At 40.2% G+C, this 25836-nt stretch overlaps 1 protein-coding gene across 1 annotated transcript in view; it reads left to right on the forward strand.

Moving 5' to 3' along the window:
- Positions 1–25836, forward strand: part of FAM53A (family with sequence similarity 53 member A) — a 69366-nt gene that overhangs the window by 6207 nt on the left and 37323 nt on the right. Inside the window, exons 2-4 of the mRNA XM_069856484.1 lie at positions 15584–15830; positions 20146–20200; positions 22385–23187. Of these exons, the coding sequence (XP_069712585.1) occupies positions 15753–15830; positions 20146–20200; positions 22385–23187 (936 nt within the window). The 5' untranslated portion in view covers positions 15584–15752. The remainder of the gene's footprint in view (positions 1–15583; positions 15831–20145; positions 20201–22384; positions 23188–25836) is intronic.

The raw sequence follows: 25836 nt of genomic DNA on the forward strand, positions 1-25836 counted from the left end.
GTCCGCTTTGTGTACAGTTAATTCTTCCCCAGTTTGGTGACTTCAGATTTTGTAGTTTAAATGTGAATGTGTAATGTATCTCGGGCACGGACTTCCTCTGACTGGCTGTAACTAATACTGTCTGCTTCAGCTCCCCATCTGTAAAATCCTGGGCATATTAGATTTTATTTTGGAGCATTTAGTTTGTGTGTAGCATTTTTCATCTTCTGGAAGTCCAAAGCAAGCCTAAGGCTATAGTTGTAGTAAAAGGTGCATGCATATGTTTGTGTGGCAGTGCTTTGTGACACCACATCAATGAAAACTATTGCATCACTGTTCTCGTTTATTAGAAGGCCAAGCACGCACATCTTTCTGAAGTAATCTGCTTCTGTTGGTCAGAGGAGAAAGGTACAAGGGGATACTGCAATGTTACATACTGCTATGGGAGATGACTTGAGTTATTTTTTTCTGCATGAAGGAGGTATGAAGCAGGTGTAACTGTTCTTTTGTTCTATGATAAAACGATCTGAACACACAAATCCTGAAGTTCTCATTTGAAAAATCAGAAGTGTCACCTCATTCAAAGTAAACCTACACTGTAGGAGGATAAACAAAGATGTTACAGTGGCTTGAGATTGACGTAGTAATTGAAAAATTAAAAATTAGGACTGGAAAAGGTGTAATCTGGTTGTGAGAGTCTGCCTGCCTGTCCCATACCAGTACTGCACATCTGATGTAGTTGATGCAAGAAGCTTGAGTAGCTCTGCTTTCTCCTCATGCAGCACTTGACTGTCCTCAGCATTAAAACCGCATTTGTGTATGGAACTTAACATCTTCCTTACCGCAGGTCAAGCTTGTTGCTGAATTCCGTGGGCATGAAGGACAGCTGTTCTTTCCCCTATAGCAATCTTTTAAAAAACATTTGAACTGTTCTTATCATGTTCCCGTTCCCTTGTCTTACCCTCCACCCTGCAGCCTTGTGATCCTTTTGGCCTAAATAAAACTAGTGTATTCAGCTCTTCCCAAGAGGTCATGTTTTTTCAGCTTTAATCATTCTTGTTCTTCTCTCAAGTTTGTTCGCATTGGTCTTTGAATGTGGTGCTTACAGCTCAACTTTATACTTCAACTGAGGCTTTCCTGTGCTGAGTGGAGTAAAGACTTTTTAATGTGCCCTGGAGCTGATATTCCTGTTTATGCATCCCCATACACTTGACTTTCTTATAAGAGCTTAACACTTGTTTCAAGGTTAGCTTGTTGATCCAGCCTAGCCCATAGCTTCTCAAGAACTCTCCTTCCTGTTTGCTCTGTTAATCCTGCTTGAGTGTACCTTTTAGAACAGATTTCTATCCTATCCCTTGCAGTACAGTTTTCCATTTTGAGTTATGCACAGTTTTAATGCTGTTACGCCTTTCTTCTGTTTGTAACAAGCCTACTCTGCCAGCAGTGGTTGATGGGGAACAAAGAAATGGGTGAACAGAGCTGAGTTCCTGTTTGGTGTGTTCTCCCATGCACCACTGATGACTGCTCAGAGTGTGGTTATCCACCAAGCATTGCATTCACTACAGAGTCTTTGCTTGCTTGCCAACAGCAGAAGTCTTTAACCCTGTGTATGTGACCTCAATAAGGTCCCTCTTGTCCCTAAACCCTGTTGTTCTGATGTCAAAGTGAACCTGGTGGGTGCTACTAATCTCCTTATTGTCTTTTAGTGCTCACAAAAGATTCCTCCCTTCCCCTGGGTTTCCGCTGGAATGCGGGGGATTGGAGACCAGTCACATGAATTTTGACCTTTTTCTGAAGATGGACGTGGAATGAAGGCAGGCTTAACTTCAGAAACTGATGGCCAAAACTTTTCTTTGAAAAAGCATGCCTGTTCATGTCTGTACTCAAATATATCACATAACAGCCTGAAACTGGTACCTTGCAAATAATTCCAGGTGGTGTAGAGTGGCCTTGAAGTCATCTGTAGATAGGATTGTTTTAAACTTTATATTCTTGAGATTAAATTTCTCTTGCCTCGCAACCTAGGCATTGAAGAATAAGCCTCACTGCTTGGAGTTAGATTTTCTTTAGGGTACTTCTCTTGCATTGAGTATTTGGAAGCATTTGTTGACATCTCCATGGGTGCAACGTTTGCTCTTTCAAGTCTTGGTTCTCATGATGTCTCATCTGCCAAGGTTGATTCAAATAATGTATCGTGTGCTTGCTAGAAATGGTTCTCTCCAAGCCCTGTCTCTGGGATTGTTTGACACAGTTCTGTAAATACCCTTCATTGCTGCCTCTCCAGCATCTCTCTGTAAACTGTTTCAAACTACTTTTCATCTATATATTTCAGGAATTTCCTTAGTTTTGCGCTGTTCATTGCCCTGTTTGTAGCCTCTGCATATGATATGCAGCAATTTATTCTCATCACCCCAGGTATGTTGAGTGTAGATAGTTTTGATGCAGTTGGCTACAAGCTGGAGTAATTTGTCTTCTAACTGTTCTTTGCACTGTGTGCTCTTAAGGAGACAGACATCTATCCTTTCAAACCATGCTTCAGTCTTGAATTGAGCAGATTTAGAAAGTCTAATCCTTCTGTAAAGACACTGAGTGTTTATTAGTTAACTTCAGTGATCATTTGACCCACAATATGTTGCCAGAAATGTAAGGCAGCATCTCCTGGTGTTGAAGTTAGAAGCAATGTGAATGGTGAAATGTACATTGAGGGTACCTGAGGATGTTAATACTTGCTTGTGTTTTGATGCACAAGATTAAGTATAGAATCATAGAATCACCAGGTTGGAAAAGGCCCATCGGATCATCGAGTCCAACCATTCCTATCAAACACTAAACCATGTCCCTCAGCACCTCGTCCACCTGTCCCTTAAACACCTCCAGGGAAGGTGACTCAACCACCTCCCTGGGTAGCTTGTTGCTTGTTTTTAATGTTATGAAAAATTCAAGGGGCTTTTTAATTTCTATTTGTGTAATGCTGTATCTTAACATAAAACTGGTTTCCCCTTCAAACTTTAAAGGTATAAATAGCTTTATGCTATTATCCCAAAACTTCATCTTTTGCTGTGGAGAATAGTAAGACTGAGAAGTATCCCCAATACTACCCTTGAGAAGGGGATGGCTGCTCTGTATTGGACATGTGGTAAAACCTGGATTTGTGCCGAGCTGCTTGTGTTCAGTGTTTGTACCCTCACTTGTACCGCAGGGCATATCCCGGCTCTGTCCTGCCCATCGGGTTTGATATTTAAAGTGGGATGTAATTATGTAGTTTCTGACACCTTCAGCTGAATTAACTGCTCCAAGCTCCCTAACAGCCCACAGAAAAAGGTATTTTGTTGTTAGGATGCTTTTTTCACTCTTGTTTTGTTAGCTGCATCCTGCTGTCAGTGAGGCTGCTGGGCAAGCTTGGCTGTGGGGAGTGGTAATGAGGGGATGGTACGGAGGGGACTGTGGTCAGACTCTCAAGGTGGGATAATGCTTTCTTGTGCGAGTCTCATGTGTTGTGTGATGCTCAGACTTTAATATCATCAGTTGCAAAATACTGTTTGTCCTTGAGACCAAACTTTATAGTCCTGTTAAATATACAGTATTAAACTTTGGACTTGATTGGGGGCCAACTTGCCCTTCCCCTTGCTCTTTAATCAATTGAGCACAAGATCTGAGAGAATCAAAACCAAACCTGTTTCTAAGTTCTGAGCTAGTTGTTAAACTAATTGTTAAACTGAGCCAAACTGAAATGAAGTAAATGCCTCTTGCACCTGCAGGAAAGGCTGCAGCTGTCAAAACCTTGTTTATCTCTTCAGTACTTCTTGGGTCCAGGTGCTCAGCTAGTGACTTCCCCTAATGCAGTGGTTTGTTTCAGATCATCAGGAGAAAAGATGTTACTGCTTTACGGGCACTGTAGTGTGCTTAACCTTTGCATGAGTAAAGATGCCAGAAACTCAGATGTAATTTCAGAGGCTTATTTTAAAGTGTGTTTAGATAAAGCACACTTTTTATCAGTACTGAAAGATCATTTCAAAGATTGAGAGCTTTCAGGTAAAGACCTGAAAAGACACACTTGCATCTGTCTTACTGGTGACTTTATCTGATCAATCTTTACTGTTTTGTCCTTCAGCTTGGTTACCAGCAGCTGATCTTGTCAGAATGCAGTCATCTGTAAACATAATTACCCAAGTGGGAGGACACACATTTCCCTTCCAGACACTCCTAGTCCTGGCCTCTCTTGTGCTGTTGTTGACTGCAGATGCTATATGCTTGACTTGCTAGTCAAGTGACTTACATGCCACCATTTAAAACTGCTAAATTTCTGTCCTTATTACTGAAGATTAAAACTAAAGGCTTTTTTTTTTCTTTCCTCAACTTTTTTACCAAACATTTGTGAACTCAAATAAAGTTGAATTATTCTACCTTATGGCCCACGCTTCAGGTAGTATAGTTGTGTACTGATTGGCAGCTTGTGCCCATTTGCTTCCCGTACAGGAGCATGGTTTTGCACTAAGACTTCATAGCCTGTACTGCATGAGTAAACGTCATGATTTGGAGTCCTAGTGACTTCTATGAATCTACTTTGGCAAATAAATCTTTCCACAGAACTTGCTTGTGGAATTAGTGACTGATTCATTAAACATCTGATAGTGTTGAGGTAATACATAGCGAAAATACTGATTTTTTTTTTTTTCCATCAAGCAAAAAATTGTCTTTCAGTGTTTGAAGGGGAAAAAAAAATGCCAGTGATGTAGTTTAAAATGGAGTTCGCTAGGCCTTTTTCTGACTTAATAGGGTCATCTTCTCTTACATGATATAACTGTCTCACAAGGTTTCATGTAATTGCTATGAATGCTTTTTCTAAATGTAATGCATACTGCAGATGTGTACCCCTTGGTTTGTGTCTTGACCTCTAGCACAGTTTCCTGAATCCAGCTGTTCAGTGTGCTGTTGAAGACTGAATGCATAGACAAAGAAAGCAGTTACCTTGCTTTTGGAATGGTCTAGTGAACTAAGAAGACTTAAGCTGCACAGCTCATCTGAACTGATTTTTGTTGAGTACCTTAAGTCTGGTGAGGGGGATGACCCTGGTGACACCTGAATGTCTGAATCAAATGTTGAACACACATGCAGTACTGACCTGTGTACTGCTTTTGTCTTTGAATTTCATTCCATTATTTTAATGGACTTTCATTTGTGGTGTGCTTGTACTTGGATCATTTGTGGACTATGACTGAGGTGTGGTAGAGCAGTATTTGTGCAGTGCAGATCTCTTAAGAGACTTCACCATTTGAAAACTCATGGGAAGTACCAAAAAGAAGTTGGAAACCAACAAATAATTGGTATAAACTGTAGGTTAGTGAAGAAAATACAACAACAACAGATTGTTCAAACCTTTTGTTGGTATTTCTAGTGTAACACTCAATACCTCTTAATGTTAAAGAAAATTCTTGATATGTGAAGGCTGTATGTTTAGGTTTTTTTTTCTGAATTGTAATAGCTCATCTAGCTGGATGGGTGTTGTAAAGCTTGAGGTGTTTTGGTGTGCTGTCTCTTGAGGTGGTGTCTCCTGCCAGATGAATTCAAGTTTCTTGAGTAACGAGTTCCAGATGGTCAGCCATGATTGAGAATGAGTTTGGGCCACGAGAGGGAACTTGGTTGTCTGCTACACACCATATCTTGTATCTGTTTAATGCATTTCATGCTCTTTCAAGACAGATAATAGAAAAGAAAGCTTTAACTACTGTATGCCATCCTACTTAAAACTTTACTCTTGCATAGCACTTCCTGTAGTTTGCTTTCTTTTTTTTAGGCTTTTGGGTTTTATATGAAAGCATCTGAACTGTGTATTGGTCATTAAACTGCTAAAATAAGGATCTATACATACATGTGCTTATTCAGTACACTTACGCAATGACCTTCTGGAGAATTATTCTGAGACAAAACCTGAAACTTTTCTTACACCATTAAATTAGGCATGGTACTTTGTCATGACAGGGAAATATTACTGGTGGTATCAAGAGCTAGAGCAGTAAGGCTTGTGAAGAAGCGTATTTCATGTTACTGTAAGCAGTATCCAGAGATATATGGATATTTACAGAACACTGTTAAGCACTTGAGTTCTAAATTTAGCAGTATCTGCAGCTCACCAGCTGTACTATTTACTGAAAAATATTTGGACTACCATAGGTTCCTTGTTTTTAATTTCCATAGTTATACACAAGCTAATATTGGGGAGACTTCCTTGTGAGCAGATTATGTAGCTCATTAGATCCCTGAAATGCCCAGAAGTAGCATCTTAATGCAAGTGGTTTTCACCTGGCCTGAGGGCTCCAGCAGGAACATTTCACATTTGGGATCATAAAACCAAAGTTACTTGTTGGGCTTTTTACTCTAAACAAGCCAACCAGATGTCTGAAACTCTTCAGAATGAATCGGAAGGCAAATAGGAGGAGGTTTATTACCTCTGTGTGTGTTTTAGGAGCAGGATGTATAGGAGAGATTTGTCTAATCCCTCAGCTCCGAGCCCATAGGGTTTAGTAATGTAACAGTCCTTCAGTAGTGGTGTTTTTTCAGTCTGTCATGGAGTAGCATGTGCGTGGAGTGATCGCTGTCACTGCCATACAAGTTAAGGTCAATGCTACAGGTTTTTCAGGCCTGAGTGGTTTTAAAGCATGTATATATGCCTGTTTGACTCCTCTCTTTTATAAGGTTAAGCACTAAGAGAAAGTAGATGATACTACTCTTTTCCTTTTTTCCCACCTTGTATTTTCTTCTAGCTGATGGAGTGAAGCAAATATTTCAGTAGTAGGGCTAGTTAATGTTCATCTGTGTTTTTTTTCCCCACAAGCCTTAGAGTAAAATAAAATCTTGAAGGTCTTGTATAATCTGGTTCATTTTCTTCAGTGGGAATGTGGTAGGCTTATGTTGATGGTATGTACATTTCTTCAAATGCTAATATTCATGGTATAAATCATTATTTATAACAACCTGAATTTTGTGTCTTATGGGAGGCTTTGTAAACTAAATAAATACTTCCATAGGTTTCAAATATAATATTTATAAAAACAGTATGTGGAGGTGGAAATAATTTATGTAGGACATAAGCTCCAAGTTTTTAGTATTATCTTAGATTGAAAGTTACAGCAATGCTCTTAAGTGGTGATAGCCCACTGGGTTTTGTTCTGAACTACTTAAGCAGGCAATAATTCTTAGTTTGAGCTAGCACATTCTTGAAATAATGACTGTTCGCACATTTAGGTCATAATTACAGCAGAAGCAAAGGGCTTGGTGTTCATGTACAAAAGCCTCAGTAGACCACACTTGCTTGTTCCTTGCTTCTGTACAACAGTCTTGTGATTCTTGCAGTGATGCTGAGGAAAGTGAGGAAAGAGTCCAAACTGCACATTTCAGGGAGATGAGTGTCCATGGGCCAGTGCTGATGGCCAATTCAGATGAAACTCTAAACATAGTAGATGTAAATATCCTTTAGTAGAATTAATGAAATCCTTGACTGTCATTTAAGTAACAGTAGGTTATTTTAGGAAAGATAACGTAAGTAATAAATGCATCTTGTAAAAGTGTCTTGGTGCAGGGTCAGACACAAGGCACAGCTCATCTGTTGTTCTGTCTGACAACGATACTTTGAAAGATGCAGAATGACTTGTCTGTGATATGAATGTTAGTTCTTCAAGTCTGAAAGACGGGTGTAAACCTGGGAGACAGATGAGACTTCTTATAGCCAATGCATATCAGTACGAAATGCATTAACCTCTGGTTGAATTGAGTTCTTAGCCTTAGTTTTCTGTGGTGATATGTTCCCTGTTTTAATTAGGTATGACCTGGAAAAAGTCTCTTGAGCTTCCTTCTCTGCTGCTTCTGTTGCTTTGAGAAATATGCTTCGTAAACTGTGACAAATGCCAAACAATCCCCATCTCCACCCTTCCTTTGCCTTTCTGGAAGGAGGCTTTCCTCATGGTTTGAAAACAAGTCCAAACCACCTGATAGTAACTTGAGAAATAAAGGGTAGTATTTATTACAGACCACAGTTTGTTGTGCAATAGAGTAAAATGTTCCATTTTGAATTCAGATTTTATTAAGCAATTTCAAATCTTTGATTTGTGTGTATTCCTTTGCCAGGCTGGATGAATTCTACATGTGAAGAATGAGAAATCTGTACACCAAATATTACCTTTAACCTATTTCCAGCATGTCACTGGCTACCAATTCTGCAAGCTGGAAACCACCATATTTTTTGGTTTGCTTCTGGTGCTTCTGCTTGCAGGTTTTCTCCATCCCACAGGGGAGTCTTTGAACAAGGTCTGTTTTTTCAATCAGAACGCTCAGTACTACTTGTTTCTTTTGAGTTCAAGGGATTTGCCAAAATGTGTTGCCTTTTTTTTAAGTAAAATGGAGCCCAAAGGCTGTATGTGATTGTTGAGACTTTGCTTCCTTCTCATAGGAGCTGTTGCATCTGAAGCGTGGGAGGTGGAGTAGAAATGAGTGTGTAGGATGCAGCCTTATTTTAGTAACGGTTCATATTGTCACAGCTGTCTTGGTGACCATTCGGTGTTGAGAATGATGACACTTTAGAGTCAATATGGAGCAAAATTCTGGGCTACATAGTGATTAGAAAATTGATTTTCTAATTATTGAATTAGATATTCCTGATCTTGATTCAATATGTTGATGGATATTGAATTAGAATTCTAATAATTGAATTAGAAAATTCAATTTGTATTGAAGCAAGTGGACCTAATGTTGGTTCTCTTCTCTCTTTGGAGGCAGTAAGAACTAAATCCTTGTTTTTCCTTACAACAGTGGAATACAGCCCTGCCCTGCACATTTGGTGAGGTGTGTTCTTCAGCAGATGTTTTTTGGAGCTCTTGATATTGCTTGTGCTTTCTGAGCCTGTGGCGTATCTGAGAAACTTAACTGTAGTAGCCATCAGTTGGTATAAAAGATGCCTTCTAGTGTCTTTTCCTTGTCCCTTTTGCAATTTTGTCCTGGAGTCGTGGCAACCTTAACGCAGGCTTAAACACCTCATAATACTGAGGCTTCTCTTTAATAAAAACTGGCTTACTAAAGAACTGCGTGAAGAAAGCTGAGAGATTCTGTAGCTCAAGAAATCTCTTCAGACTTTCAAAGAAACTCTGAATTAAGTGTTGGAACTAACTACTTTGGCTTAATTTTCGGTTATAGTGTGTGTAGAGGGTATTTTTTTGAGCTCTACCTTATTTTGTCACATAGTTCCTCTCTCTGATGAGTTCATACTATTGAAACAGGCTTTGCTAGATGTGAAACAATTTCTACAGAATACAAACTGTGGTTGTAAACCCTACTCTTTTGTTGTCCCCCTTGGTTAAAAGCTATTGTTCTAATACACTTTTTATACCTCTTGTGGAGAACCTCAGGAAACAAAGGGATGCTTGTTGATTGTCCATTTAGAGGAGGATCCCTAAAGTGTAGCATACTGGAAACTGAGATGTCCCCCTTGAGCACCTATCCCCTAAAACAGTGATGGATAATTCTTTAGCTGCAGGAAACTTTCTAATTAAAGCTCTGATTTTTTTTTTTTAGACTTCATGTGGAATTTTGGAAAGCTGCAGAATAACCACTCTGCAGATTAGTGCTAGAAAGGACAGGTGCCAAATAATTCTCTTTAAAAGCCTGCTCTTGAGAACCTTTCTGGTCTAAAGCTATTACTAATAGACTTATGTTACAAGGAATGCTTAGCCTCCCTGTGAACTGCTTAGCTCTGTGGTAAATAATATGTAGTTTTAAGAGTAGAGTGTTCTCTTTCCATTTGGAAGATTGGAGTTCGCATTGCAAAAAACAAGACATTATGTTGCTTTTTTCAGATGGCATAAAGCATTACTTTAACAGTTTTGAAAAAGCTACTCTTCCAACTTAGTCTTGCCTCAAGCATAACTAGGATGGGACAGACAATGCTCTGTTAAAACTAGATCAGTTTTACATGATGTTTCAATTTTGAAATGCTTCTTGGACGCTGCAGAAAGTGCCAGGAGGCAAAAAATCACATCTTTCTTCTAGAGCCTAGTAGCAAAATAGTCGTCTGGTGGGAGCTGGCTAAGCACATCTTTATGGAATTGTTGGTTATGAGGGTTCCATGTAGTTCTGAGTGAAGAGTGGGAAATAATGTGATGGAACAGAAAAGAAGGAACAGCCTTCTGTGTTCTCACCAATTTTAGTCCCATAAGCATTAAAAATGGAATTACAGTCATCAAGAAACACCTACGTTTGTGTTATGGGGAAATCATCTGAAGTCTTGTGATCTTTTCTTCTCTATCCAAGATGGAACTTCCAGAGACAGAGGAGAAATTGTTAGAAGTGTTTCAAACACATGTAAATTTTCCCAGTGAGATGAGCTGTTGCTGGAACATTTTGTCCTCCAGGATGCAGAGGAGGAGGAGTGGGTTGGAAATGAGTCTGGCTGCCTTACTCTTAGAGCCAAGAAGAGATTTTTTGAATTGGCTTTATGTTCTTCATCAGGGCTCTTCATCACTTTGAAAGTAGGTTGTCAAATTGGATGAGGCTCTGACATCCTGTAATTGACAGAGGGGTTGGGTGATACATATTTTTAGTAGTCTCACCAAAAAAGACCTCAGTGACATCACTGAAGATCAGAATGTGTGACATGAGCACTTTTCTTCTCTGCCCTTAATTTAGCAGGGGCTTTACAAGTTATTACTACATGTGGCTAAATTTTTAAAGAAATAAAACATCTCTTTAGTAGTAGTATAGAGATAGAATAATATATCTCCTCTTTTCTCAGACTTGAGAATGTGTCATAGAAAAGGACTTTAAATCAGGGATAATGATGATACTGATTCCATCACAGCTCATACTGCAACTGCGAGGAATGTTATCTTTGCCTTGCATTTGGAGGTTTTTTTTTAATATTCCATTTATTTTATTTCTTTTCATTAGTCTACCTTTCAGCAATAAAAATAGCTTATCTTGCTTCCTGTCTCTTACCTTTACTGGCCAGTTTAGAGATTCCTGTTAGATTAAGTCTTTCACAGGACAAACTGAGTAACATCTTTAGTTATGCATGTTTTTCTTGGATGGCTTATCTTTCTCACTCCACTACCTATTCAGGCTCCATAGAGGATGGTGTGCGAAGGAAAGGGGGCTGTAGTTTTGTAGGACTTCATCCAGCTTGGATCTCCAGGGACTATTACTGTTACCTCAAGACTTGCAGGAGCTTAGTGTTTGTACTTGCATGCCTGGCTCAGCTGCTGCTTGTAGAGACTTGGTGACAGCAGCAGTGTGTATCTTTAGGGTGCACTTATAGGCTGTATAGAAAGCAGGGCATGTACTTGCAGTGATGGGCAGAACTTGATTGTGCCAAGATCTGTGCCATGAGGCAGCTGAAGAAATGCGAATTCAGCATTTGCCTTACCCTAACAAGGATGGTCAAATGGTTCCCATTACTGAAAATCCAATTAGTTTGAAGTGCCAAGCAGTTTGCGAGGGATTCAGCCTGGTAAGCACGAAGGACGTGGTAAGGAGAGACTGAAAGTTATCTGTCTTTAACCAGCTCTGGAAAGAGCGTGATGGAAAAAGTACATAAAATAAACAGCTTAACCTTTCTGTGGGTACATTAAATAAGTACCACAGTGGAGGATCTTGAAACAGACCCCCAAAGATGTGAAAATAACCATGAAGAGTTTTCTGTAGTGTAAGCAATTTCCTTCCAGGAGAGTCTGAGGGCCAAAAGCCTGTATGGCTTGAAAATATATATTGATGAAGTTCTAAAATGACAACAGCGTAGCGAAGCTAGAGTGGGTCTTAATTGCCTCCTAATAGCTAACAGTAACTAGCAAATATGAGGGAAGCAGTTCCTGGTGGAGAATAAATAGCTCACCTACCGTGAACCAGGACTTTGGTTACTTTGAGTTGAGGTGCTGTGGGGCTGATTTCAGATTACTTTGAGCTGGTAAGTTTGACTGGTTAAGGGAATGTGCATTGGAAAAGGGAAAAAAGGAGCAAAACATGGTTCAAACCTTACTTTGGAAGGGGACGTCTAATTCCTAATTGTAGAGGCATCTTCCTGGCTCAGTGTGGGAAAGGCTACTATCAACTGGCTTTTTGGAGTGGCTTTTTTTTCCCCCTGGTGCTGTAGTTGGACCGGCACCTTGATAAACAGCATTGCCACAGCGTGCCCACACAAGCAGTTGTGTCCAGTTCGTAGCAAAACAGACTGGAGAGCTGATCCAGCTGGAAAACAACCTTTGCTGGAAACAAACTGAAGTGTGTTGTTTAACTACAAAAATTCCTTGATCTAGTTTTCTGTGTAGTAGCAAAAACACTTGTTCTGGCCTACTTCTGTGAGCAACAAATGCCTGGAGGAGAAAATGTGTTTGGCAGTTGTGATGGCAGCTAAGGTACATCAAACTGCAACCTGGAATGGCTTTCGTTGGTAGGAGTGTGATGATGGTAATTTTTTCCACTTAAGCATTCATTATGTTGTCATTAGCAAGGAGGGCTGCCCAGTAGGAACAGATTTGTTGTGTAAAACAGTACTGATGTCCACAGTGTATGTCTAGCCTGGTGGCTTGTTTTGGAGCAGTGTTAGTCTAGTGCCCTGTGCCGAACACCTAATGGTGGCTGCAGTCCAGCTTCTGGGTTTGTCAGAGGGGGTTGCTTTTGGGTGAGACTCATCTGCAATGTGTGATAAAACACATAAAGGGAGATTGGGGAGGGAATTCACTTGCACAGCATGCTTCTGCTCTGAACTAGAACTTGTTTTCTTAGGGCTTGTACTTGGTACTGAGAAATGGAATTTGCTGTTGGAAGGGAGCAATAGAAACTGGGAGCTGGTATGTGAAGATCTGTCTGGCTAACATCACTTTTCCCACCCCAGTCCCACATAGTCCTTGAGCACATACTTAAAAAAATCTTTTAGTGGATCATGTCTCATTTAAAAAAGGATTGCTGTTAAGTGTGAGTGGCTAAAATGATAAACTTTATGGGGAATTTCCATTTTGCTTGTTTCAGAATAGATGGGGTTGCATGTTGTCAGTAAAGGCCTGAATGGTTGCAGCTCTTTATTACTTTCAGTATCTGGTGGGATTTAAGAATAACTGTAGTTCAGCTTGATTCTGAAAATGCCGTGTTCCTGTGATTTCATTTGCCTCCCCTCTGTCTTTTCATGCAACTAAGCACACTGGTTCATTAACTAAGGACTAATAACCTTCTGTCTGCTCTCTCCTTGTTCTAGCTTGTATAGTGCTGACTTAAAATTTCAATGAAACACTTGAAGATTATAAAAACTAAGCAAAATATAACTGTGTGTGTTAGCTGATTATAGATTACAACCTTGTTCCTCCCCTGTCTTCAGCGGTTTTATTGGATTTGCTATTTTCCTTGAGGAAAAAACCCCACACATTCTTATACAGCCCTTCTGAACAGAAAAGCAATTAAACACCTGCTGAACTTTTCAGCTGGTTCTTAATAGTAGCCTCTTAGTTGTGGAAATCTTAATCCTTAAAGTGAATCTGAAAGTCTTTGTGCCAGTTACTAAGCTCCTCAGCTTCGGTGTATTTTCAGTCTGTATGTGGAAAATTTCTGACCCCCAGTCAGCTTTTCTTTTGACTCCTGTCCTGGATTTCTAGATCTAATTTTAACTTCACCAGATTTACAAGGGGCATTGCATGTTTCATTGTGCTACTTTAAATACTACTCTGTTTACATGCTTGGCCTTAAACTTGCATAGCATTTCATGACCTGCACTGTGCTTTGGCAAAGGGCGTATGCAGCTTTTACCAGTGACTGTGTGAACTCAAGTGGTTTTGGGGTCTGACTTTGTGTTATTTCAGAACAAGATGTGGTAAATATTTCAGGTTGTTGGGTACTTTCCTGAAAGTATGGAGACATTCAGTAAAACCAGACCAGTAGAATCTGTAGATGTCTGGGTAGCATTATTTATGGTTGAGGAGCACTTGTATGCATTGTATCTTAAAACAAATGCATGTAGATAGGGGAATGAGTTAAAAATGGACAGAAACTATAGTTGTGGAGCAGCTCTCAGTCTAAGGGAGGCTGCTATACAGCAGACTTCTGTGCAGCTAAGGTAGTGTGTGGTTAGCATATAAAAAAACGTATTTGAGGATGTACTGAAAAGCAACAGGATTTAAAAGATAATCTAACATCACCTACCATTGGTACTATTAGTTTCTTAGTTTCAAATGTGTTTGACTTGGGTCATGGACTCAAGTGGCTTTTTTTTTTTTGTTGCTGCTAGTGGTTATTTAAACAGCCGATAAGTAGCTGTATAGAAAAATGTCAATGTCTTCTGGGAACATTAATTTAAAATTATTTTCTGCTATTCCTTTTTTTACTGTATACTTTCAGGCCTAGCAAATGGAAGTTAACTTTTGCTCCTAAGAGCATCAGTATGCCTTCCCTAAGGCTTATGTTGCTTTGATTTGGAAATACCCGTGTGTGGATCTCCTCTGTTTTTATTCCATAAGCAGTTACTGAATACACTTGACCAGCTTAAATCGTAAGCAAGGAGGATAAGGCATGTTGCGAATGGTTTGTTAGCGTGAGTTGGGGAAAGATGTTTTTGTTAACACAGTAAGGCAAAGTTAGGGGAGTTGTTAGTGGAAGGTAATGTGAAGAAATTTCGTTTAATACTGATGTAGACTTGGTTGGTGATAGAAAAAGGAAGATGAAGTCATCTGTTTTTGTTCTTCTTGAACTGGAAGAATGAGGTGGAGTTGAGGAAAGGTCAGGGGTCCTTTTACTGTGGTAAAAATGACCAGCTAATAAAGACTTATGGAAGACAGCAAGGAATGATATTGCAGCAGTTTAGGGCTACTGATGCTGAGGAAGGAGAAAAGGGGTAGACATAATGTAGAGGAAGTTTAGGATAGAAAGAGGCAGGCAGTGAACCTAGAGCTTTTGATTCAGAGGACTGCTCACAGAATGAAGTTATGTAAGCTTTTGTCAGCAGTGCTTTTACGTGTATGGTAGTCTGTCCTGCTTACAAGTTTAAAATCTGTTGTTTGACAGGTAGCAATTATGTAACCTTTAAAAAAGAAAAAACACAGGGAATACGTTAAAAGTTGCTGAGGGTTTGGAAAGTGGGTATAGTGCTTGTGCTGTGCACTGTTCTGCTCTGCTTTTAAGAAGGTTTTAGCAATGAAACAGTATGGTAGAACATCTTAAAGTGGCAGATGGTGTTAAACATACAGAACAGTGTATTAATTATCTGCATGTTTTATATGCTGTTCTGGCACACCTGGCTAAGATGTGGTAGCTTAACTAAGGGAATGGTTAAATGTTTCCTTCTGCCTTGGAAAAAATTCGAAGTAGAATCAGTTTAGTAGTAGGAAACAGGCAAATAATGTCCTGATCTTTGCTCTAGATGAGTCTCATCTCCCTTCTGAAGTTGTAATCAATGAAATCTCAATAGGAGTGTTCTTTCATGAACAGAGGCCTGTAATGTGAGATGGCAGGCAATAGTGTTGATCAGTGGTATATATGTGTGAATGAATGGTCCAAGCATACATGAATCCTGTTACTACAACACTAATTATGATGTACACAAGGATTTTTCTCACTTTTCTTTTTTTCTGCTCCAATTTTACAGAAAAATCAGACATGATACACTGACAGCTTTTGGAAATAAGCATTGGCAATATGATGGAAGCATAAATCTCAAGACTTAAACCAAAACAGAAATGGCTCACGAGTATTGAAACAAGAGACCGAAGAGCCTCCAACACTTCTGTCTGAGCAGTGGAAAAGGAACAACTACCATGGTAACACTAATAACAGAAAAGCTGCAGAACCAGAGCTTGGATGATCTGGCTTGTAAAACATACAATATTAATCTGGTAAGGATCTACCAAAATAACATGTAAATGTGAAATGCAAAGTAGATTAAAAGTAACTCAACACTATGTAACATTGAAGCATGTAGATCAGCCAGAATTCAGCTGCTGAAGTTAGGTCTGATTTGCAAGGTGGATGAGACCCCATGCCTCTGACTATGTCCCCACAAATCCTATAGAGCAGACGTGAGGGAATGGGTCCATGGCTAGGTGGGAACTGGGCTTAGGAACTGGATCCAGGAATGCACAAATCTGGGATCAGGAGCAGACAGACAGACAAGGTCCTCACTGATGTTTGCCGTTGTGGAATAGGGACAAGACCCTCATGGTATTTCAGTTTTATACGGAGTGGAATACTTTGGTCAGTTTAGGATCACCTGTCCTGTCTCCCCTCCTTGGAGGTGCAGCCTGTTTTTGCTGGCTTGAGGATTGCCTTGGTTACTATAGTTATAAGCATTTGCCTTTCTGCATACCAGTGTCCCACGCTATCATTTCTAGAGAGAAACTGTCTGAAAAACATGCAGTTAGCTTTCAGAAAATGAAGTTACTTAGATGAGACTGAGTCTTACAAAACTGTCTCAAACTTAATTCAAGCAACAACACTCAGTTGTGTTGCACCTGCCTTTAGGAAAAAAATCCCAAAGTATTTGTTTTCCTGCTGTAGAAGCAGGAAGGCTGTCCCAGGCTTTTATCTCAAGGAAACACTGGCTCACAAGATAGAGGATCCCTGCTTGGTTCACTCTGCCTCAGAACAGTGAGATGTTCTGTGGGGACATGGTGGCTTTCATGAGTTCACAGTGTCATTAAATCAAGCAGCTGGTCTCTCTTCCCTTGAACATGGGCCTCTTGAATTTTAACTTAAGTCTTGGGGTTTTCTGTATGTTCTGGCTAAGGTTTTTACTTTTCTTAATGTTAATGTAGAAGCTAGTATTGTTTTGTGAAGTAGCAGTACGTGAGATGCAAGACTTCAAGGTGTGGTGTTAAGAAGGAAACGTGACTATCTGCAGGCAAGTGTTTGTGGAAGGAAGATCTGCTGTAAATCCCTTCTTTGCGTGTGGGTTTCCATTATGTTTAGTTTTTATGAACCTTACTTGTGTTGAAAGACTTAGAATTGGGCTCAGTTCCTTGGATGGAAAACCACTAGCCAAAAGACTTGAGGGCTGAGTCTTAAGATGTGACTTGACTTAATCACTTCTTCACATTCTGAGAAAAGATCAAATGCGTCTCCTCACTAGTCCCTATATTTGTAGAGACATGGAGGTCTGGCTGACCTGTTAAAACAATGAAAATCACATCTGTATGGTGGTGGTTAATTAGTACTTGAATAATAAATGCTAGCCCTTCTGTGGTTTGAAAAGAATGGTGATAAATTGGAGGAGTTTAAATATACTTTAAATCTGGGAAAAATGCCTTGAAATAAAGGAAATAGATTTTAGAATTATGAAGATCAACAAGTCATTCTGAGGATAATGCACAAGTTATGAAGTTCTTAGTGTAGTAGATTAGAGTGCATGTAGAAGAATAGCTAGAATTATTTCTGTTACAGTTGGGTTTTTGCTAGCAAAGAACACTTTTTAAATGAGTGATGTGAATTATAATTCACTGTCAGTCTTACTTGCCTGCCTCTTCCATTTACTCAGTTCAGGACTAGGTGTCTTTTTTAGTGAATATTTTAACGAAAGAACAGCTGCTAAGACTGGGTAAACCATGTAGTTCCTTTCCTTTTGCATACAGTCTCTCCAAATGCACAAAAGAGGTTCTGCTGTTGAATAAGCATTTCAAAATAAACCCACTTTCTTGCATGAAGCAAATAATTCCAAGCTTTGGTGAAGCTTAGTTTCATTGTTTTGTGTGTCTGTAATTCAAAATGCTCTTTTTTCACCCTTGGAAAGTTCTCCAGAGGCATCAAATCTTGGTGGTTTTTTAGAAGGTGTATTCAAAAAGCAGTAGTTGGAATGTGGACATGTGTGACCTCTTGAGTTTCCACTTCAGGAAAATGACCTAGTTGAATAATTTGGCCTTATTCTAAGAAAAGTTTCTTTCACACAGGGGATAGTGAACTTCCCTGTCAAGGTTCTTAGCAATTGCAGTATAATGATTAAACTGAGCTCTTATTTCAGGAAGCTTCGGGTAGATCATAGCACAAAGAGAATGAATGGGGGATGGCAGGGTGTAGCCAACCCAGGAGAGCTGATAAACTGGTTCAGTGCCCTCCTACAGTAGTATCTAGTGGGACTTCTGCCATCTGCTGTATAGATAAGATCCTCCTTCCTATAAACAGTTCACAGCCTGATAGTATACTCAAGTTTGGTCTTCCAAACATTTTCAAAATACTCTGCCGGGTAGTGTTTCCAAGAATTTTAGTCTGTTATAGAAAGCTTAAGTATGCATTATGAAGGAGTTCTGTACTTATTCTCCCTTAGTCACCCCTTATTTCAGTGCCTTGAGCTCTTACTTGAAATGATACAGTTTGCTGTCCCTTTTCTGCTTATGATGTCATATGTCACATTCTTACTGAGGGGTTTTGGTCTCAAGCTCCAAAGAATTAGCACTCTTTTGTAACTTTACAAGATTCTATATAAAAGATCACTTAAGAGAAGTTGTAGTTGTAGTAAGTCTGCTTTCTCTTAGAATTGAACACTGACTTCCCTAGAAACTGATCAGCAATAGCTATAACGATGGGGTTGTTGTCTGTGTTAGAGAACACTGCAGTTGGGAGTCTGTGGGTATACAATCCCACTTTTTCCATGCCCTCCTTGAAAAATGCTTTTAGTGCTTTGCTGCTGTCAAAAAGATAACAGTTTAGTCTCTCTACCTGATGGACAAGGCTTTATGGTGGTTACAGTTCAGGTAATTAGTTAACTCAGGCATTTGTGTAGAGGACTTTGAAGATGAAGATGTTTGGCTGAAAAATATTTGTAAAAACTAAATATTGCCATGTGGCATTGTGCTTGAGGTTCTGTTCCTTCTAAGCATTGCAGATCTCGTATTAATAGTCTTTCAAGCATCCCTAATTACTTTATGACTAAGTCATTCTTATTGCCCTTTTCAGTGTAGTTCAAGATAGTTATAAGACTTTGATGTGGAATACCTGCACCATGTTCAGTTATTTCCTACCTTTAAAACAATAATGCCAAGGGAGTATTGCCATAGCTTAGCATTTGTATCTTATAGGTGTGGCTGAGGGATATAATGTTGTCACTAGCACTGTGTTGCTATATAGTGAGGAAGAACAGCTTTTTAGCTCAAGGATGTTTGTTTAAAAGTTGACTTTGTATCTGGGAAGGAAGTGTATGTACAATGCTATCTACTTTGGCTACACACAAAAAAACAATGTTCACATGAAGTATGTTGCTTTCTTCTTAAAGCAATCTTCCTCTCAGTCCTGGGGTGGCAGTGGGGGAATAAATAATAACCCTTGGGCTCTGATGAAGCCTTAAGCCGTTTATTTGTAACTCCTCCATAAAAGGCTGGATAGCAAACTCTATTCTTTGTCTGAGAAATCTAGACCCTTCAATAATGCCTTTGTAATAGTATTTTCTAGGTAAAAATAGTTTAAAATGAAAAGCATTCTGCATACCAATTTATTTTATTGTGCAGATGCTGCTGCTGAAGCTTAATCTTAAACTCGGAAGCACTTTACATGCAAACTTTGTTTTAAGCATGAATTTACATTGAGTAGTGAATGGTCACCAATAAAGTGATGTAAAAAACTGTCTGCAAAGGGTAATATTTTTTAGACAGGAAATATTTTTTTAATGGCGTTTATACTTGAAATAAGAAAACATTTTGCTCCGTTGATTCTGAAGAAAATGCAAAATACTTGTAAAGTCTGATTTAGGCAATGTTCATTCTGGGCACCCTTGAGAGTTTGTATATTTAATTTAGATAAAGCTATTCCTGTCTCTTAGTTTAAGGTTGAGTCTTTCGCTTTTTACCCTTAAGTTTGAAAATGGAAACCCGATTGTCAACCAGTAATTTACTCTACACTGAAACAAGAATTGGATCAAAGGGTAATTTTCATTAAGAGTAAATTATCACTCCTAATTTTGCAGTTCATTGACATGGGGTAATGTTGCAACTCTCAAAACAATTTGATACTTGGCAGTATCTCAGAAAACATTAGAAGTAGTTAGATGCCAGAGGTTTTGTTTAGAAAGATCAGCTGTTCAGGAATTTCTTCAAGATACCCAGCAAAATCTGATCCTCTTAAAGACGTTTTTAAATGCGCATACAGGGAAACTGAAAACTGCATGCAGTTTCCTTGAAGTCTGTGCTCTTTCACACAGTTAAAGCCTTTTTTTCTGATTAATTTCAGTACTCATCTGAGAAGCTGAACAAAAGTGGCAGCTTGTTCCCCTTCGAAATCAACGGTAAGTTCTTCAGAAACCTTCGTTTTATGGAGGTAATTGGTATAGCAAGCAGCCTTTCTTTTGTAAATAAGGTGAGGGGGATGGAGCATGCTGTTGTAGAGCCTGCTGGTTTAAGCTGCTCTCTGAACAATACTGGGAATAGCTGGTTGTTAGTTTTGTACTTGTGATCTGTTTTGCATAGTAAAAGCCCTTGTAACACTTTTTTGGTTCTATATCTGCTATGATGTACAGAAGCACAGGAGTGCTGGTTTTCATGCTAAACATTTTTTGAAAGCTTTCTGTCAGGAGAAGAACCCATCTTTACTTACCTTCTTATAAGCTTTACCACATAAAATACCCAGCTTGGTCCAAACCATAAACTGAACACCAGTGCCTTTATACTTGTTTCTTCTCTGCCATGGCCCTATTAGAATAAGAGTAAATTGTATGTCACAAAGGTAAAACTGCCAGTTATTGGTATATAAACTTTCTAGTGCTTTATTAAGGGATGGACTTGAAATTTTGCATTTTCTGTCATATCTTTAAGCATGGAAGATTTTTATTTGCTCAGTGGGATTCCCCATAAAGTGTGAATCTGTGTGAGGTATCAAAGGGAAACAGTATTTTATCTTAAATGCCATTACCATGTGAACAATTAAAACGCATGTGCAACTATTAACTTTTTTACTGAAAACTTTAAACCAGTCTCTTAGCCTCTGAGAGTTTCCTAAGGATTTTTAAGAATCAGGCCAGTCCAAGCTAAGACATTGTCCTACAGTAGGCACTAGGAGTTTACCATTATCTGGATCCCATTTTGTTGGCATTTTACTTGCATTGAATTATGGATAGTCCCTGCCTTGAAGAGCTTACATGCTTAAGGCAAAGCACAGTATGTGGTTGTACCCGTCTGAAAGAATGGAGGAGGAAGGACAGAGGAATTCTAATAAAACATGTTGTTTGAATAGGCCAGCTGTCTGCACAGTTAAATGATTTTGAGACAATAGGGTGTTCTTTAAATAAGATCCAAAACCAGGATAATCCATGACATACTTTGGTCATGGAACATGTACAACTATTTGAGTTTGCAACTTCTAAAGCTACTCAGTGCATCTTTTAGCTGTTGATCACACTAAAGTTAGTTTAGACAGCCAACTATAAGAATACACAAGTATTTAACGTTTAGGCTATATCCAGTTTCTTAAAATAGGTGTAGGGGGAAAAAAAGTTGGTATTTTAATATTCTTTCTTTAAAGCTGGGGTATGTGAAACTTTCTTGGCTAATTGGTTTAAATTAGCAAATTTTCTAACCAAGCATGAAGCACTGTTAACTGGCCAATGGTTTTGCTGCTTTTCAATTTGCAAATCCAAAGTCTGCTGTAGTTCTTACACTTCATTGTATAATGTGGAGGAACAGCTGTAAAATGTGCAGAATGTTCTCAAAGAAACACTTCACAAAAGACTGAGAGGCTTCGCTGGCAGACTGCTTTTAACCCAGCATTGCCACTTGAGATGAGAAATTGTGCTCTATGGGTTATGTCTGTATTCACAGTGAAGCTTGCAGGAGGTTTTTAAGGCATACTCACTTCATTTTGTGCATTGAATTACGATTTTTCACCCCCCTACACTTTGAGTATGAACAAAAAAAGGAAACAATCTGTATTCTGATTTAACTTCATACTGTTTCTAATTTAAAGTAAGGCTTTTCACACCACAGACTGTGAACACGAATTTCAAAACTTTTTTATAGTAAGGTGTTCTTAATGGAAAAGCATAAGAGGCAAGTGAAGGACAGCAGACTATGAAGAGATTATCCTGCTCTATTTTTTTTTTAAACCCTCAATATTCCCTGCTGGGTTCTCGCATTTCTTGTTAATCTATTTTAGTTATACCTCGAGTTCACTGATACAGCTTTTTGTTATGGTATGGAAGCAGGTAAGGAAGCTGTTCCTCTTGCTTAGTAAGAACCACAGTGCTGATGAACAAGGTACATATATACTAGAATGCCTAGATTGCCTCCTGAAATGCTTCGGTCTTCATGTTTTTGGAATTTTGCATATTTTTATAGGAATACATTACATAGTGTGAAACTTTGATTAAGAGCTGGATGTTTGTGGCTCTTGCTTCTAAGCTTTACATTAAAATAAGTTTAAAATAAATAATCTTTCTCCTTTGCATCTTTCACCTGTATCTGTCTTTTGCTTTCAGAAGAAAGTCCTTGGAAAGCTTTAAATGGGGGTTGCCCAATTCAGACTGACACAACAAGGAATTTGGCTTACCCTTTCCCCCTGTGCCCATTCAGCACTGGCACTGCCAGCAATGGTAGCCTGCAGTGGCAGCAGGAATCTTCCAGTACGTCCATGGTATCAGGATGGATAAGTGAATTAAACCTTAATGAAAACTCGGGTCAGCCCTTGGCACCACCAACGAAACGCCACTGTAGGTCCCTCTCTGAGCCAGACGAGCTTGCTCGCTGTCGGTCACCGTGGAAGCCTGGAAACTCAAAGGTTTGGACTCCCGTATCAAAGAGACGGTGTAATAGTGGTGGTAGCGCTACCTTGCAACGCTGCAACAGTCATGGAAGTGCAACCTTACAGAGAAGCACAAGTATCAGTCTGCCACAAAACATACTGTCGCTCAATAATGTCTTCACTATCACCAGCTTCAACACATCACCAGTACCCAGACCTTCCTCTGCCAGCAGCGGGTTTGTGGACAGTAGCGAGGGCAGCACAAGCTCCAGTACCCGCTGGAATTCCGGAGGTCCTTGTGACTTTAACCCAAGGCGCCGCCTCTCCCTCTCCCAGGAGCACATCACCGAGACAGGAAATCTCTTGCCTTCAGCCAACAGCACTCCCACCTCCACACCCGAGCTCAGCCGGCGTCAGGGCTTGTTGAGATGCCGCTCTCAGCCTTGTGTTCTGAATGAAAAGAAAAGCCGGCTAAAGCGCAGACGGGAGGAGGATGTACGATGGAACAGACCATCATTAGACTTTTTTAAAATGACACGGGTGAGATTTTACTTTCCTCAGTGTGTGGAGGGAACTATTGCAGAAAGCTATTTCTGGATAAACTGATCTAATTTCTAGTTAGATATGCTTGTGATCTGGTACTGATTGTATTACCTTCAGCAGTACAGGAGGCTTCCTACCCTTTCCAGTGTAATACCCTGTCACAACTTTTTTACATTTTGCTCCCAAAGCCCAGATTTTGAAGTCCAGTTTACTTGATATACAGTACAAAGATCTGTGGAAAGATACTTGAAGCAGAGACCAAAGGAAAATGGCTTGTTTTTAAAATGCAAGGAAGCCATGGGGAAGAGAGGTAGACGGGGTAGCAAAAAAGTTGTGCCACTGTTACCAGAGAACAGCATTTGATTTCTAAGTCATTTAGTGCAAATCTCTTTGGTTAAGTGTCGCTGTACAGTTTGAGTAATTCTGTAAAGTTAAATAAGAGCAAGCAAACCCATGTATAAATGAGTCGAGTGAGGAAACTGCTAATATATATAGGTCAGATATAGAAATAGTGTTCATACAGTAACTGCAGGTGTTCCAGCTCAATGGAGAAGTGTTTTACTCTACTCAGAATTCTGCCTCTCATGTGAGAGTAAACTTGCTGATTTAAAAACTAGTGAACCTCAATTCATGACTGTACTTTGCTTGCAGTACTAATGCATGTACACAGCTCACTTCAGAAAGCTGCTGTGTCCACGGAGGCAACTGCTGCAGTTAAAAACTGAAGGTGTTAATTTATTTTCTGTAGATGTAAAATTGAGTCTTATGGTCAGAGAATGCCTTGCGCTTGAGAGTGGTCAGAGAATGCCTTGCGCTTGAGAGTGTAACCCTGCTGCCTTCAGTAGATGCTGGACTTGGGGAGGTTTGTGTGAGCAATAGGGAGGACAGTTTGCAGAAGTAACAATAAAAAAATAAAGGAAAAAGTTCTGTGCATTTCCAGTAAGATATTGGAACTGAGCTGTCTATGGTGGGATATTCACAGAATTGGCTAGTTTATATCCAGTTTGCCTTGCTAATAGTCTATGATGGCATCTGTTCTTCTCTTATATCATTGTAAGACACTTACTTGTAGCTTAAGGATTTTCTTCTTTAAAAATATAGCTTTTTCAATGAAGCCGTGGGTTAGGTAATTGGGTGGCAAGCCATCCAGAGTCATAGGCTTGCTTATTGTCAAGGTTGGTAACCAATTCTGTTCTAGATATGACCAGACCCTGTTCTGAGTTTTGGATAAGATGCAAGTTTACTAGTTAGCTAATTGGATCTTACCAGTTTCTCTGTGTTAATCACTGCTGAGATTAGTTTGCTAATCTACTCCAGAAACATGAGTGGATTTGCCTTTCAACTGCCCGTGTGGTCTAATCTGGTTCCTTTATTTAAACAGAATGTCCCATCTACAAAAAGGGTCACAGGGAGGACCCAGGAAACTACAGGCCTGTCAGTCTGACCTCAGTGCCAGGGAAAGTCATGGAACAGGTGATCCTGAGTGCTATCATGAAGCACATGCAAGAGAACCGGGTGATCAGGCCCAGTCAACATGGGTTCACAAAAGGCAGGTCTTGCCAGACTAACCTGATCGCCTTCTATGACAAAGTGACTCGGCTACTGGATGAGGGAAAGGCTGTGGATGTACCTTCTTAGATTTCAGTAAAGCCCTTGACACAGTTTCTCACAGCATTCTGCTTGAGAAACTGTCAGCCTCTGGCCTGGACAGGCGCACACTCTCCTGGGTGGAAAACTGGTTGGCTGGCGGGGCCCAGAGAGTGGTGGGAAATGGTGTGAAATCCAGCTGGAGGCCAGTGACAAGTGGGGTTCCCCAGGGCTCAGTGCTGGGTCCAGCCCTGTTCAATGTCTTCATCAATGACCTGGATGAAGGCATCGAGTGCACCCTTAGCAAGTTTGCGGACGACACTAAGCTGGGTGGAAGTGTCGATCTGCTGGAGGGTCGGGAGGCTCTGCAAAGGGATCTGAACAGGCTGGACCGCTGGGCAGAGTCCAATGGCATGAGGTTTAACAAGGCCAAATGCCGGGTCCTGCACTTGGGGCACAACAACCCTGTGCAGTGCTACAGACTAGGAGAAGTCTGTCTAGAAAGCTGCCTGGAGGAGAGGGACCTGGGGGTGTTGGTTGACAGCCGACTGAACATGAGCCAGCAGTGGCCCAGGTGGCCAAGAAGGCCAGTGGCATCTTGGCTTGTATCAGAAACAGTGTGACCAGCAGGTCCAGGGAGGTTATCCTCCCTCTGTATTCGGCACTGGTGAGACCGCTCCTCAAATACTGTGTTCAGTTCTGGGCCCCTCACCACAAGAAGGATGTTGAGGCTCTGAAGCAAGTCCAGAGAAGAGCAACAAAGCTGGTGAGGTGGCTGGAGAACAGGCCTTATGAGGAGTGGCTGAGAGAGCTGGGGTTGTTTAGCCTGGAGAAGAGGAGGCTGAGGGGAGACCTCATTGCTCTCTACAACTACCTGAAAGGAGGTTGTAGAGAGGAGGGTGCTGGCTTCTTCTTCCAAGTGACAGGGGACAGGACAAGAGGGAATGGCCTCAAGCTCCACCAGGGGAGATTTAGGCTGGACATTAGGAAAAACTTTTTCACAGAAAGGGTCATTGGGCACTGGAACAGGCTGCCCAGGGAGGTGGTTGATTCACCTTC

This window comes from Phaenicophaeus curvirostris, chromosome 4, assembly GCF_032191515.1.
Source record: "Phaenicophaeus curvirostris isolate KB17595 chromosome 4, BPBGC_Pcur_1.0, whole genome shotgun sequence".
Taxonomy (NCBI): Eukaryota; Metazoa; Chordata; class Aves; order Cuculiformes; family Cuculidae; genus Phaenicophaeus; species Phaenicophaeus curvirostris.